We start from the raw sequence: 15,717 nt of genomic DNA on the forward strand, positions 1-15,717 counted from the left end.
GTGATAAATTTGGTATTTTTCAGGTTCACTACATAGTTAATTCAACTCATGAAATCTAATAAATAAATGCTAATGAGAATCTTTTGGAGGCTACTGGTGGCCCTAAAATGACTAGTGAATATATGGGAATTTGAAAATGGACCTAACAAATGATGTAAAAATCTATTGGACTTTAAAAATCATTACTTCCTCCCCCTCAATTAAATTATTAACTCTGAATTAAAATGATTTAAATAGTTGTTTATTCAAGTTCATGGATGTATTTCATATGTTTCTATGATATCTAGAAAGTAGGGACCTCAAATGGATAGCAGATCTACGAGGTCTTAAGATGGTAACAAATACAAGTATGTGTGTGTGTGTGTGTGTGTGTGTGTGTGTGTGTGTGTGTGTGTGTGTGTGTGTGTGTGTGTTATTCTCCATCAATACCGTCCTCCTATAGTGAGAACAGACATCAGCTTCCAAAGACACACACTCTGATAGTCATCACAAACACTTTTCTCCTGGAGTGTTTTCAACTCTTCATGTAGAGTCTGGGTGTCGGTCTCGTTCTGGATGATCATCAGATCATTTACGTGGATCACGTAAATTATTTCAACAAGCCTGATTTCATACCAGAAGTACATCAAGGGTTGTTCTAACTGTTGTAGATCTAATTTCCTGTCTGCAGGTGAAGTTAATGTAGTCTCAGTCTCTCTCTCTTTTTAGATGACTAATGTTATTTTTTAAATTGTGCTGTTAAACTAGTCCGTTGTTATGATACGAGAAGACCATTTTCACACTGCTGCCGCGCACCACTCGTATAAATCCAGAAGTACAAGTAGAAAACAGCTGAAACACACTAAACACATTTAATAAATAAATAAAAAATCTCATCCATGATGGCGTGAAATCTGATGTTAGAGTTCATTCTTTATACTTTAGAAATCCTCATCTTTATTTTTCATTCAAAATCTATGGTATGAACCAGCTTGTCCAGTAAGAGGCAGGTCAATTTTTTATTTTATTATTTTATTTTTAATTTGAATCTTTACCACAGACAGAGTGAGGTGACATGAACAAAAGTACATCTCTTTGTGTCATATTTGGGTCAAATTGATTTGGACTAATTTGGGTAAAATTAATTTGGACTCCATGGTCTTGAGGGTGGAGTATTTTTGTAATTATTAGTAATTAGTATTTAGTAATATTTTTTGTGGTAAAGTTATTGTGAATGATTGATGAATTCTGGTTCTGTGAAACCTCATACAAAGCTGAGTCTTTCACTAGTGACCTGAAGGGCACTGTGAGTTGTAAACAGCTGATGACAGTCAGCGTTAATGTAACCAACACCAACTCTCCACCAATGTTGGTGTCTGGTTCCGAGGTCTATAGTCTTTATAGTCTTCTCTTTGCTTGTTGAGCGTGGACTCGACATGTCTGGACTCTTCCAGCTGTTTTTGAAGCCTGGAGAAGTTTTCCTCAGATTTCCGGAGAGCTACGGCCAGCACGTGCTTCTCCTCCACACTCTTTATGTAGTTGTTCAAAGTGTCCTTCAGCTCATCTTGAAGCTTTCCACTGGTGATCCTTTCTCTCTCAGAGGCAATTTGATTAACTCTCTGCTGCAACTCAGAGTTCTTCGTCTGTTGCTTTGTGAGTGCGTCTTCAAGTTGTGTCCGTCTTTTCTTGCTCTCCAGCTCATGTGCATTGAGTGCGTCTACTGTGCGCTCCAGCATATCAACGGAAGACTTCTTCTCCGCAAAACGTTCAGAGAGGGAGCAATACTTTGACTGAAGTTTGTCATACTTTCTCTCTGCATCCTGGAATTTCTGCCTGATATCTGCATTCTCCATCTTCAGTGTCTGCACGTTGTACATGACATGCTCTGAGGACACAGAGGCTTCTCTTAGCTGGGTTGTCTGGAGTTTTAGAGATTCAACCTCAGCCTGGCTTTTTAAAATCATCTCCTCACAGTGCTTCTGTTGAATTTTGATGGAAGACCTTAACCCTTCTTCCATATTTAGGCTTTTTTCTAATGCCAGAGTCTTCTCAGAGAGCTCTGCTTCTAGCCTCTGAATCTTTTCATTTGCTTCTGAATACCTGGCCTTCATCAGTTCCTCCTCAAATCTTCTACGTTCTCCGTCTTCCTGAAGCTGTTTTTGTGCAAGCTGGCACTCGTCCAGGACAATCTTCAGCGTTTCGTTCTCAGAATTCAGATCATGGCTTTTCTGTGTCAGAAATTCTACTACCTTCAAGAGTGAACAGTTATTGGCTTGTTCCTCTTTGAAGTCGGAGGCCTGCTGGTTCACTTTCTCCTGCAGGGAGGAAACAATGTGGTCCTTGCCTTTAATTTCAATTTCAAGACTCTGATTATTGTTGAGTAGGGATTTGATGTCTTTGTTTTTCTGCAGAATTTTGTTCTGCTCATCAATGTGTCTTCTTAGTTGCTTGTTTTCAGCACAATTGTCCTTCTCACGCTTTTCTGATTCTTCTTGCAGACTCTGCAATTGCTCCAGATAATCTGTGAGCTTCTCAATCGCAGTATTTTTCTGTTCAAGCTCAGCGGTCAATTCACAGGTCTTGTTATCCAGCTTTGCAAGCCGGCACTCGCTCAGGGCAGCCTCAAGTTCATCCTGCAGCCTGGTATTCTCAGAAGTTAGTTCTAGGAATTTCTGATTATTGATATGCAGGGATTTTATTTCTTTGTCTTTTTCAAGACTTTTCTTGTGCTGCTCGACGAGTTGGGCTTCGAGCTCAGAGCACATTTCACTGACTTTGTCTGTCAGTTTTTGCTTGGACCACTTCAGTTCTTTCTGAGACTTTTTATAATCAGCCAATTTGGCATTTAATCTCTCAATTTCAACACTGAAACTGCGTGTGTTAGCTTGCTCCTCCTCTAGAGCCTTTAAAAGCGCTTCTTTTTGTTTTTGCTCCTCCTCCAGGGCTTTATTCTCATGAGATCTGGCGTTTTTGTCAAGAGGTACTATGTCTCTTTTCTTCTTCCTCAGATCATCTTGGAGATCAGCATATTGCTGTGATCTCTCCGATCTGGCAGATCCATCAGATCTGGTAATTATCTGAGATCTATCTGATCTTTTAGATCTATGAGATTTCTCAGATCCATCTGATTTCTCAGATATGTCTAAGCCTCTTGATGTATCCAAGAAATTTGATACCTCCCAGCAGTCCATCTCCAAGTTCTCAGATCTCTCTGGTATCTTTTCTTCAACAACCTCTGATCTCTCCGATCTGCCACATCCATCAGGTCTCGTAATTCTCTGAGATCTCTTAGAGCTATCTGATCTTTTAGATCTATGAGATTTCTCAGATCCATCTGATTTCTCAGATATGTCTAAGCCTCTTGATGTATCCAAGAAATTTGATACCTCCCAGCAGTCCATCTCCAAGTTCTCAGATCTCTTTGGTATCTTTTCTTCAACAACCTCTGATCTCTCCGATCTGCCACATCCATCAGGTCTCGTAATTCTCTGAGATTTCTCAGATCTATCTGATATCTCCGATATGTCGCTGTCCGTTGCGTCCAAACATCCTGACACCTCAGAGCATTCTGAAATCTCCCAGCTATCTGAGGTCTCAGAATAGCCTGTTTTCGCCCAGGTGACATGTCTGCCTGATCGGTTGTCGGTCATTTTCTTAGCTTTAAGAAAAGACTTTGCCTTACTGTTAATACTGAATTAAAAGTATCTGGGATTAAACCAACAGTTAAGAAGTGTTCTCTGGTAATTCAAGAAGCTTCCTACAGACTAATGCTGAAAGCAGGAGACCTTATAGACTTTTAGAGTTCTGGAATCCAGATCAAAGCTCTTTGATGTGTCATCATTATACATTCCATCTTAATGGGCCAGTTCACACATTTAAAACAAAACAAAACACAAACAAAACCAGCATTCTCTCCCTTTACTTGAATGTAAAGATCAATCCGGGGGAAACCAGAAGTTGACAAGCCGCCATTACTGCTGTTGGGGTTGTATCAAGTCAACTTTGGTTATATTCTTTAATAATTATTTTTAATTATTAATAATATAAATAAAATATCATTCAACTATGTTTAATCTCGTTTTGGGGCACCACCCTGTACTCAGGGAAATATAACCAAAATATCACTCAAATCAGTCTCAGATTAGTTATTTAATTACTAATATTATTAATAATTAATAACTATACTTAATAAATTGAAGGCGTGAAATCCGTACACAAAGCCTTCGCACCCAGCTTATATCACAATGCAAATACACCAGTAATCACAAACAACTGCTCTCTTAAAATTATAACAGAATTTATTTAAACAAAGCAACACCAATAAAAATCAATGAACTTAATCAAACAAATAACTATTATAAACTAATCTAAGCAACAAACATTATCAAGCAAGGCTTGTGGAAGGTGTAAATGTGTGTGTGTGTGTAGATGAGAGAGAGAGAAAACAAGATGGTGGAGAGAGACAATGCACCATGTGGCTTTGTCACATGGTGACAAAATGGTGGACAACAAAGGAAGCCATGGCTACCTTTTGAAATATTTTGAGCTCTCTGAGCTGAGTTCAGTAACTGTTACTTAAACACCAGAAAGCCAGTGGCCGGACTTTGATTCAACGGCGGGTACACTGGTCTTTCTGATTGTTAAAGCCGTTGACTGAAGGTAAACTAGCATAGCATTACATACATAGGTGAACACAGCAGTTCATCACAATGAAACAAATGCAGCAGGTTACAACAGATAATAAACAGAATGTGACGTCTCGTCAACAATGATGCATAATTATCAGTGGTTATAAAAGAAACATAACTATTTCTGAAACTATTTCTGCCCAGACCAAAGCTCTTACTTGGGGTAAGTCCTGGTGATCGTTGCAAAGCTGGTTAGATCGTCACTCTGTTGAATGTTGAATCAACAGATTCAGGCAGGGTTCCTTCATGGCAGATGTAGGAGGAGGGTAGCGGGATTCAGATCTTCGACCAGAGCGCTGCTCTATAGGGTCTTCTGGTTGCAGGAGCCGAGTTCTTTATGTGTCCTTGTGGATTCAGGGATCAGTGGGCTTCCTTCAGCGCTCCTTTCCAGTTGCGTTCAATGACGTCTTATGAAAAATCAAAGGAAAGAAACTCTTCTTTTTGCTCGAACCTGATAGCATCTGATTGCGCCCAAAACACCTAAAAATATGCCATGGAAGTAGTCAGCTGAATCCTCTGATGCTTGAATTCAGCATGTGAAGAGCTACCTATATTGAGCAACCTCAGCTCTGGAGTTTAACCTATGTAAGTCAAGAGGAGGAAAGGCTTTGTCTCGAATGCTGGAGTCCATCTTGTTGGAGAGGGTATCCTCTGGTGTCGGCAGACCACACTTGAAGAGAAGGAAGCAATGCCTGGTGATTGCTTTTAAAGACTGGAGCTGCCTGTGGGTTAACCTCAGGCCTCCTCTAATGAGGATAGAGAATTCAGAAGCTGATAATAATTACTTTATAAACGATATAATTAACACGGCTTGATCATTGAACATGAAATAAAAAACAACAGCTTGTGTTGGTTTGATTGATTTCACCTTTAACCTTCAGGGAATGTTAAATGTGAAGATTACTGGACATGACAACAGAACTGATTCGTTTTTATAATGTTTGAGAGACATGATGTCCGGATAACCAATGGAACAGCTCATATTTTAAAGTTTTTAAATCAATCTGTGGTACTGCAGCCCTACTCTGCGGCTCTATAGATCAAACAAACTGTGAGGTTAAATTTTCAGTTTTTCTCAATCTCCATCGTGTCTGTGTTTCCAGGTAACTCCTGTACCTCCAGCTGAAGAGAGACATCTACCATGGTCGTCTCCTCTGTCCTTTTGCTGAAGCTGCATATCTGGGAGCGTGCATCATACAGGGTGAGGCCAAATGAAAACAAGAAGTGACTCTGGTATTAACAGTCTCGTTTGGATTAAGCATGGCTCAGCTGAATCCCGACTGTCTTGCATTTGTTGTAGGTTTGTAGGCTCACTGGACCTTGAGTACTGAACATTTTGTACATCTTGTGTTTTCAGATTTTTTTATGTTCTACTATATAAGTAATTGCTTCTTATATTGGATTTTATTTAATTTCTTGCTGTTTTTACCTTATTTCCTTAATTTTGCACCAACACACAAAGTCAAATTCCTTGTATGTGCACATGTACTTTGCAACAAAGATATGTATAAATGATATATATTATATATATATGATATTTACAAGAGCCGATGACCAGAGCCAACATCAGTGGAGTTTTCTGTCCAATTTGAAATTGGAAAGTGGCCTCGGAGCAGTCAGGCAGGAGTCAACTCATCTTTGTTTACTACCAGGATTCTTCCTGCGATGAATTCAATACTAATTAGAGAACATTATACTTCTGTATCACACTTTTGGTCCACTTATAAATGTCCCCATGTGAAAACAAACTCAAGGTCGTTATGTAACAATGTGACAAACTGAACCATAATTCGGACCAGAGCAAACTAACTATAGGTGTAAAAATTGGGCGGCAGGAGCTCAGTCTGTAGGGACTTGGGTTGGGAACCAGAGGGTCGCTGGTTCAAGTCCCGGTGCGGACCAAATATGGAAGTTGGTCTGGTAGCTGGAGAGGTGCCAGATCACTTCCCGAGCACTGCAGAGGTGCCCTTGAGCAAGGCACCAAGCCCCCTCCCCACCATCAGCTCAGGAACACCCACTGTGGGCCGCTCCGTCACTCTGACATCTCTCCATTAGTGCATGTCCACAGGATCCTGTTTGTGCATGTGTGTATATTTCAGCCTATGTGTGTGTTGCATGGTTAACAGAGTGTAAAAACAGAAATTTCCGCTCTTAATCTTAATCTTAAAACACTCTAAATATAAATGACTCTTTTGTTTATCTCTTAAACAGACAAAGCTGACTGTTAAAAATAAATTATTCCGACAGACTACACATCACAAGATGTGCATGCACCCTTGGGTAAATGGAAAATAAATCATGCAAACATCTTCCCCCTCTGTTAAGTAGTAGTAACACTTAAATGTTGAATCATATTGCAAAGCCACTTGCTTCAATATAGATTAAGAGTGGAATTAGCAGTGAGTTACGAGAGAGAACGCTTTTCAAGACATAAATGAATACAAACTTTCCTTTTTTTTCATTTTTGTCCAAGACTTTGATTTTGTCTGGACAACAAAGAAGGCAACAGGTGATACAACAACATGATAAATTATCACTGCAAAACAAAAAGCCATAATCTATCTGCTTTAGGCACTGCATGTCCAGCATAAAGTACATCAGCACAACAAACTGTAAATTGTGTTTCATTGCATAGCACACACTGCCCCCTGCTGGTTGTTTGATACAACAACAAACATGCATAAATAGAAAAGGCACAGTAACCTGAACAATAATACACTGCAGGTTATTCTAAACAGTCTACATTACATGAAGCTCTTTGTATCATATAGCAGCGGCGCAATTCAGCAAGTTGACTTTTTAATCTCCATATATATATATTTTTTTAATTAAATAATAGAACCAAACCCATCAGACACTGACTGTAGTATAAATGCAATGGCAGAAAAAAAAGATGTTTCTTACCATCTTTGGTTTAAACACATGATGTTATCTGCCTTTAGAGGAGACCTAAAGGAGATAACATGATATGACTCCCCAGCTCTTTGGATGAAGAAGTAAAAGCACCAGCAGTAGATATTTAGTTTTGAGTGCTGCCTGCTCCAAAGTCAGGCTGGATTGTATCAGCGACAAACACACTGACATACGTTCTTGTGAGGCTGCAGCTACGAGGGACTTTAATCCTTATTATGATTGCATATGGCTTATTGGTTTGAGTCAAGGCAAATGCATTACACTTCCTTCTCTCTGCATATTTTGTTCTGATGTTACAACCTTCAGTTCAATAGCAACCTTCAAAAGCCGAGGTTCAAGGTGCTTCTACAGGTGCATGTATTGATGGATGGTTGATGTATTTGTCTCTCATTTTGATCAGACTAATTTAACCAGGCCAGTACATTACACTGTGAGAAAAAGGATCAGAGAGAGTGAACTCTGCTCTGCTTGTAAAACAGACAATATGATGTAATGTGTTGTAGTGGACCTTAAGCAGCAGCTTTGTGATTAAGAGACGTGTAAAAACAGAGAAATGTGTCACCTTGCAGTTATGTGCGATTTCACACTTAAGCTTTGTTTTGAGTATGACAACATGTTAAGTAAGTCATTAGCAAAGATACAACTAAACACACAAGAAGAAGTTCAATGAACGTCATGATAGATAAATTCAGGTCGAGACAGGGACCGCTATACATTTCATAGCTGAATGGAAAGCCTGAACAAAAAAAACCTCTTTATAGTTTTCAATAAAAGATTTGCCCCTGAAGGCCTTTATCGGCCTTTTCCTCAGGGTTTCCATGGTCCCTCCCTGTCTACCCTCAGAGGAAGTGACTTTTTGCAGCATCACAAAAGACTGCCACCTAATAAAATTTGAGGGAAATAGATAAAAGGAAGAAAGGAGCAGTTGAGGAGAAAGCAAAGAGGACATTGGTGTGAAAACAATCAAGGGGAACGGTTTTATGGCTCCATGTTAATTGAAGTGATTTAAAAAAGAATCCTAGATTCCTGGAGGGTTGAAAGAGACAGAAGAGAGCCTAGGGAAAAAGGAAGAGGTATGTGTTCTCTGCAGACCTGGCTGCCAGGATCTCCTGGGCATCCAGGTTTGTTGGGATGATCCCCCTGGAGGACGTCTATGTGGGTTTGTGTGCTGGGTGTCAGGCCCGTATACTCCCGCAGCCTGCTCTTCCTCAGGAACCTGTTCCAAATCCAGAATCTGGAGTACGACAGGTGCACTTTTAACAAACTGCTCATCGCCAACGGCTTTAATCCGTCTCAACTGCTGCACAGTTGGCAGGACTTCTCCCAGGGTCATTCTAGCTGCTGAAAGAGGAGATTAACACGTATGAGAGCTTGAAACAAAGTTTAAAATAATGACACAAGTAGCCTTTTGTAAAGGACACAAAGTCATTGGAGACACAGCCATTAGGTCGGGGGTGCTGGGTGATGATTGGTAACTCAGAAAAATTCAAATGGTAACCTTTTCACTTTTCCCACTCACCAAAAGAAACCGGTCTTTGTCTCAGAGGACATGTTGACGTGTCACAGAAGGAAAAGCACAGGTGCAAATGATAAAATGAATGTGGGCTACCTGCTTCAGTTTCAGGATATTTTTATCCTTCATGTCTGCCTTTAGAGAATCCAGCCTTTGTCAAATTGATGAGTTTCTCCTGGGCTTTTCCTTCAATCACAATTAAACATACTGTATCTGCTGCTTTAAACAGTACCTTAATGATATTGATTTAGGATTAGTGCAATAATGTAATGTCTCCAGGTAGGATGTGAAGTAGGACATAAAAACAATATTGCTGGGTTTCTGTTTAAATAATGTGCTTGTATGAATATGGAATTATGCTAATAAAATAACAAGATTAATGATGTTCTTTTTTTGTAGAGGTAATTCATCATCAGAAAGACCAAACAATACATATTCACTTTTGAATCTAAGTTGAACATCTCACTTTTGATTCAAAAAAAGGTTTAAATCAGTCCAAAAAATGTGACTTGAAGGACAGTCCCAAAAAAGGTGAGTTAACGTTTCGTCTGCAACGTGACAAAATATACAAAGAGGGTCAATGCTTAGTCGATACTTACCAAGAGATGAATTCATTGGATAGCACAAAATCTTCAAAGACACTTCTCACACCTTATTTGACACAAAATATTTCCTTGGTAATATCCAAGTCTTTTTCCAGTCAATGCCAGTGTACAGATTATTCCATTCAAACATAGATGCAGGTTTACTACAGGTGTCTCTCTGAATTATTTCTCTTATACATTTGTTATTTGTTTTAACACTTAGAAAAGGATCCTCATCAAACATGTCATGATGCCCATCATCCCTCACATAAATGGATAGACGGATATTTAAACTGGACGGGGTAGCATCAAATACAAAAGCATATTCCCTAGAGAGTACAGGGGTTTAAAACATTGAAAGAAACTCTTCATAGGTTAACAACTGACCCTCCATGTTGAACAATTGATGGACAAGTAGTATGTCCTCTTCAATCCAATTCTTAAGAAACAGAGATTTACGTTTAAAACAAATATCCTTGTTATTCCAAATATAGTATTTATGAGGGGAGAAATGATGTTTGTATAACAGAGACCAGGGGCCCGTTTCTGAAAGAAGGTTTTGTGTAAACTCTGAGTCTGTTAACCCTGAAATGAGGGAAACTCTGGGTCTTCTGTTTCAGAGGGGGAGGTCACTCAAACCCAAGAAAGAGGGGTAACTCCAGCCCATTCCAGAGAGTCAGTTACTATGGTAACTGAGTCTGTGAACCTAACCTGGTCTGGAGCGGGTTTTCTTCAATGAACACTGAGTTTCTCTCGGTCTCCTCTTTCAGAGCCAGAAATGTCGTTTCATTTCCTCATTCTTTCATTCACTCTGTATCACGCCGTGTTAGTGAGCTGTTTTTAAGTCGATTTTCTTCCGCTGGATTGAATCTTAATGAAAATAAATTGTAGCTTTAATACAATTCCACCAGTTTTGACCTGCAATATTATAATTCTGATTAAATATTAAATGAATAGACTTCATTATGAGCTGACACGAGCAGCTGTTTTCTCTTACACCTCTTTTCTCTCCTTCCTATTGTTCCTTCTTAAAACCTGTTCATATTTGCCATATGTCCGCATGAAGATATTGATATATTTAGAAATGGTTAAAGTAGGAGGATCTCTTTTTTGTCACCTGTTGCCATGGTGAATCGTAGAATCGGGGCTCCATTCATGTTGGCTTTTTATCGTCGTGGTGAACACCGAGTGGACCTACTCAGAGTTGATTTAACAAATTAAAATCTGCTGATCTGAACAGAAAACTCAGAGTTTCCCATCTGAGAGTAAATCGGCTCAGAGCTCAGGGTTAGACTGAGGGTTTGTTGAACCTTCTTTCAGAAATGGGCCCCAGCAGAGGAGCAGCTGTTTATGAAAATGAGAGGTTTTATTGGGAAGTTTTTCAATATTGTAATTACATCTCATTAAAAAAATCCATGCCCCCAATTGCTTTACAAGTGAATACAACTTTGTAAATGATTCTTGTGCAGAGTGATGATATCACACATATTGTTTTTTTTTGTGTGTGTGTTTTTTTTATTTCTGTGTATGAATGTGTGTTTAGGAGAGGTGTCTCCTTTGTTTTTTTTTCTTTTTAATTACTGATTCCAGACACATAAAAAATTCAATATTATTTGTTTTGTTTCTACCTTTGTTGTAAATGATGCAAAAACTAATAAAAACATGAATTACAAAAAAAAAAAACGTTAGAAATGGCTGCTGCATTGTTGTCGGAGAAGCCAGCACTTCAAAATAGCATGTTTCCTCAAAGTCTGATGATACAGTAAGGTATTTTAAAAGTTTTTAAAATCATTAAAAACGGAACAAAAACACAAGTCTAAGTAGAGGCAGTCTCCTCATATTCAGGGAAATATGTGATGAACAAATCCAAAAAGGCATTATTAAGGAAGGAAGATGTGAAATAGAATAAAAGCTTTGAAACATGATGTGTCTGTATATTTAGTTAGTAGAAAGGTGTATGTGCTTCATCTGTATGTAGGCCTACTTCTATGTCCCAATAAATGAATCAAATGTTAAGGTCTCCATTCTGACTTTAAATTAGTCCCTGAAACTTCAGCAGGAGGAGAAAATCCACAAAGCTTTTGGTATTTCTACCAAAGGTCCTGTTACATATATAGTTACTGTCCTACTCAAGAGCCACACATACCTGCTTTGTCTTATTTTGAACACTATTTGGATCATTTCTAAAGGCTTTGATCAGTTTCCCTCTTTCTGAGGATGTGCTTTTTGAAGTGCTTGATCAATGAAATAGTAGATGTTCATAACTTCATGTTTACTGTTTTGATTATCATTATTGATTTGATTTTTAGATTTTTCTTTATGGTTAGACTGTGGTAAGTTCAGTTTAACAAATAATACTTAATTTCCATTAATATAATTCTCCATATTCTCCTTCCAAAGACCCACAAAACCACCAAAACTATATCAACTCTCCGATCATATTGTGTGATGTCACTAGCAGGCGCAGGACCCCGAGTCCATCTGAACACCCGAGCACATCTGGTACCTACACTGACGGGGATCTGAACCAGGGACCTTCAAACTGTGAGGCAAAAGCACTAACCCCTGAACCACCATGTAGCCCAGTCTGTGAAATGTCTGTTTGAAGACTGCTTGATCAGAATCTCAGCTATGAAAAAGAAAAGAATAATGATCTCATTGATTTCATACTTCAGAGTAAATTTTTAATAAATTTAAGTTTAAACAACAAAATTCATTCTGCAAAAAGAAATCATTCTATACATTTAATTTGAGATGTTTCTAAATAAAATGTACAAAGTGATGAAAACATAATATCTACATTAAAGAAAAAGCCTGGTGCTTTCTCTCTTAAAGAGTCCATATTACGCCCTTTTTGGGGTTCATATATTTAATCAATGTATCTACTTTTGTACATTCACAATAGATAAAGTCTGAAAAAAGTGTCTGTTTTCATGTACTGCTCCTCCTTGCTCCCTCTACGCTCTGACCCTTTAATTAGAACAAAAACAATAAGTACTCATTGTAAACACATTTAAAGTGAAGAAAAGTTGAAATGTTCATGCAGAGAAAACGTCAGTTCAGCTGAACAAAAATCCTCATGAGCAGTAAAGCCTCTGTGACTAAACAGAAACAGCTAAAGAGAGTTATTTAAAGAGACTCAAGCATTTACAGAACAAGTGAGAAGATGTCAAAGTACAACCCATAAAGTTTGATCGACAGGTGAACAATGTAACCACACACAGCTCTCAGCAACAAACATGAATAATGATCAAGTTGAAGGATTAAAGTTTAACCTACTGTTCCTTTAAATGACTTCTGTCTATTTCAGTTTACACAACTCAGCACTAGATCTAGAATAAATACAAAGTCCAGCATGTAGAGGCTGAGTGAATGTGGTCTGGACTCTGTGGAGGAGAGTCATGGTTTCAGAGATGCTGTAGAAGGACAGAATACCTGATCTGTGATCCAGGTACACTCCTACTCTGGAGGACTGAGGACCTGAGACAGGAGTGGGGACATTGTTGTAAAAAAAGATATAACTGTTGTTGTCACAATATAACATCCAAGATTTGTCATTGAATCCAAATCCACATTCAGTCCCGCTTCCTGCTCTGCTGATATTCTTGTATGCGACTGCAACATGAACTCCTCCTCCCCTCTCCACCTCCCAGTAACAACGTCCAGTCAGACTCTCTGGACTCAGGACCTGTCCCCATACAGTGAATCTGTCTGGGTGACTAGAATAAGACTGTTGTTGACCCGTGCGTGTTACTTTTCTGTTTCCATCAGATAATAACAGCTCTGTGTGTGCTGTGTTTGGATCCAGTGTGATGTCACATGAATATTGTAAGAAGTCAGCTCTGGTCATGTTCTCTGGTTGTGACAGTAAAACATCAACTTCAGTCACTCTCTGTGAGATGTTTGTCCATTTCTCTCTCAGGACGTCCTCTAGTTTATCTCTGACTTCTGACACAGCTGCTGTCACATCCTCAAAGTACCTCAGAGGACGGATATTGATGCTGGATAAGTGTGTAGATTCACAGAGTGGTGACAGTGAGGGGTAGTCGTGTAGAAACTGGTTGTGGTCCTGTGTGTGTGAGAGCTTCTCCAGTTCAGCGTCTCTCCTCTTCAGCTCAGTGATCTCCTGCTCCAGCTTCTCCTGAAGCTCTCTGACTCGACTCACTTCAGTTTGCTGCTGGGATCTGACCTGCTGCTTCACATCAGAGAATCTTTTCTCCATGAGACGGATCATCTCTGTGAAGATCTTCTCACTGCCCTCCACTGCTTTATCAGCAGAAACATTGATATCCTCCACCTCCTGTTGAAGCAGCTTCACATCTTTCTCTCTGTCCTGGATTTTCTGCTGGATGTTTTGTCGACTCACCTCAAGCTCTCGTTGCTTCTCTGTCCTCTCTGCTGCAGCTGAGACTGTGTTGTGGCCTTTATGTTCATCCACAGAGCAGAGATAACAGATAGACTGCTGATCAGTACGACAGAACATCTTCATCACCTCATCATGACGAGAGCAGACGTTCTCCTGGAGCTTCTTGGAGGGCTCCACCAGCTTGTGTTTCTTCCATGAAGCCACTTCAAAATGAGGCTGCAGGTGTTTCTCACAGAAAGAAGCCAGACATTGTAGACAGGACATTAGAGCTTTCAGTTTTCTCTCAGTGCAGAAATCACAGGCCACATCTTCAGGTCCAGCATAGCAGTGATCAGCAGGAGCAGCTATGAGTCCAGTCTTCTTCAGCTCCTCCATTATAACTGCTAACATGGTGCTTTTCAACAGGACAGGCCTCACTGGGAAGGTCTGCCAACACTGAGGGCAGCTGTAGATTTTCGTCTCCTCCTCTTTATCCCAGTGGCTTTTAATACAGTTCATACAGTAGCTGTGTCCACAGGGAACAGTCACCGGATCCTTCAGTAGATCAAGACAGATCGAACAAGAGAAGGTTTCCCGGTCCAGCTGAACTCCTTTCTGCGCCATTTCTCCTCTCAGTGACAACAACTGTCTGAGTTTCACTTCCTACTACATTCACCACTGATCTACAAATCATGTGTTAGTGTTGTGAATGTCAACTCGTGTTGGTCACACCCATATGTAAACTGTAGATCTAAAGGGGAGGGAACCAGGAAATACTGGGTCAGAGTGGAGCTGGCTGTGTTTGAGAGCAGACAGGAGAGGGAGGGGTTATCAAACTCTGGTTTATTCCAGGAAGAGGAGCAGCACTGTTTATTTTCAGCTTTGTTTCCTCATACCTCGTACATTTAATGGTCTTGTTTGCCTTCTTGTTATTGCAGGACATCAATGAAAAAAGTAGCTTGGCATGCGTTCTTGTTAAACTGTCAGTAGCAGTAGTCATACAGTCCATTTTGTCACAAACAGTTGGAAAACAAGGGAGGTGGACCCAAGTGCAGAAACCAAAAATATTGAATTAAACAAAAAGGCCAAAGGCAACAAAACTTAATTTCAAAAGTTCAACAAAAAACACAGGGATCAAAAACAGGGAGCCACAGAGGAGCACGAGCAAAACTGACAAACATACAACATACAATGAACTGACACAGAAGCGATGAAACACAGACTAAATAGACACAGGGGTAATCAAACACAGGTGAGGACAATGAGGGCAATCACAATGGAGGGAAACACACAGAGGAAGGAATGGACACAACACTGAGGACAACTACAAAACAGAACACAAGAATGAAACAAAACACACTAGAACATAAAGAAACACTAGGATATGAAGTACAAAAATAACACATGAAACACTAACCTAGAAAACACACAAGGGAAACAACACCATCAGACAAGAATGAGAACTATAAACAACAAGAAAACCTAAACTCTGAAAATAAGAAACCAAATCATGACACATTTTTTATGATGAGAGGAAATGTTTTTAGACATCACTTTGGTTAGAGCAGAGTGGTCCAGTCAAATCTTTGACGTTCAAACACGATCCTCAACATAAGCATAGAGACCTCACAATGTCGAATGGAGTTCAAATTTCAAATTGACCTTTTTTTCTTTTAAATGTATCGATCATGAACA

General features: G+C 39.5%; 1 protein-coding gene and 1 long non-coding RNA gene across 2 annotated transcripts in view; both read right to left on the reverse strand.

The window, feature by feature from the left end:
- The window catches only part of LOC132973773 (uncharacterized), a 390,261-nt gene that overhangs the window by 290,927 nt on the left and 83,617 nt on the right, over positions 1-15,717 (reverse strand). The window lies entirely within an intron of this gene.
- On the reverse strand, positions 12,588-14,732 carry LOC132973764 (tripartite motif-containing protein 16-like). Its single transcript, XM_061037353.1, has one exon. The coding sequence runs from the start codon at positions 14,644-14,646 to the stop codon at positions 12,979-12,981; it is 1,668 nt and encodes a 555-aa protein (XP_060893336.1). The 5' UTR covers positions 14,647-14,732; the 3' UTR covers positions 12,588-12,978.

The sequence above is a fragment of the Labrus mixtus genome, chromosome 5, assembly GCF_963584025.1.
Source record: "Labrus mixtus chromosome 5, fLabMix1.1, whole genome shotgun sequence".
NCBI lineage: Eukaryota > Metazoa > Chordata > Actinopteri > Labriformes > Labridae > Labrus > Labrus mixtus.

What these genes read in the sequence shown, in the direction of transcription:
- LOC132973764 (XM_061037353.1), bottom strand. Translation starts at nt 14,646, where the DNA reads ATGGCGCAGAAAGGAGTTCAGCTGGACCGGGAAACCTTCTCTTGTTCG.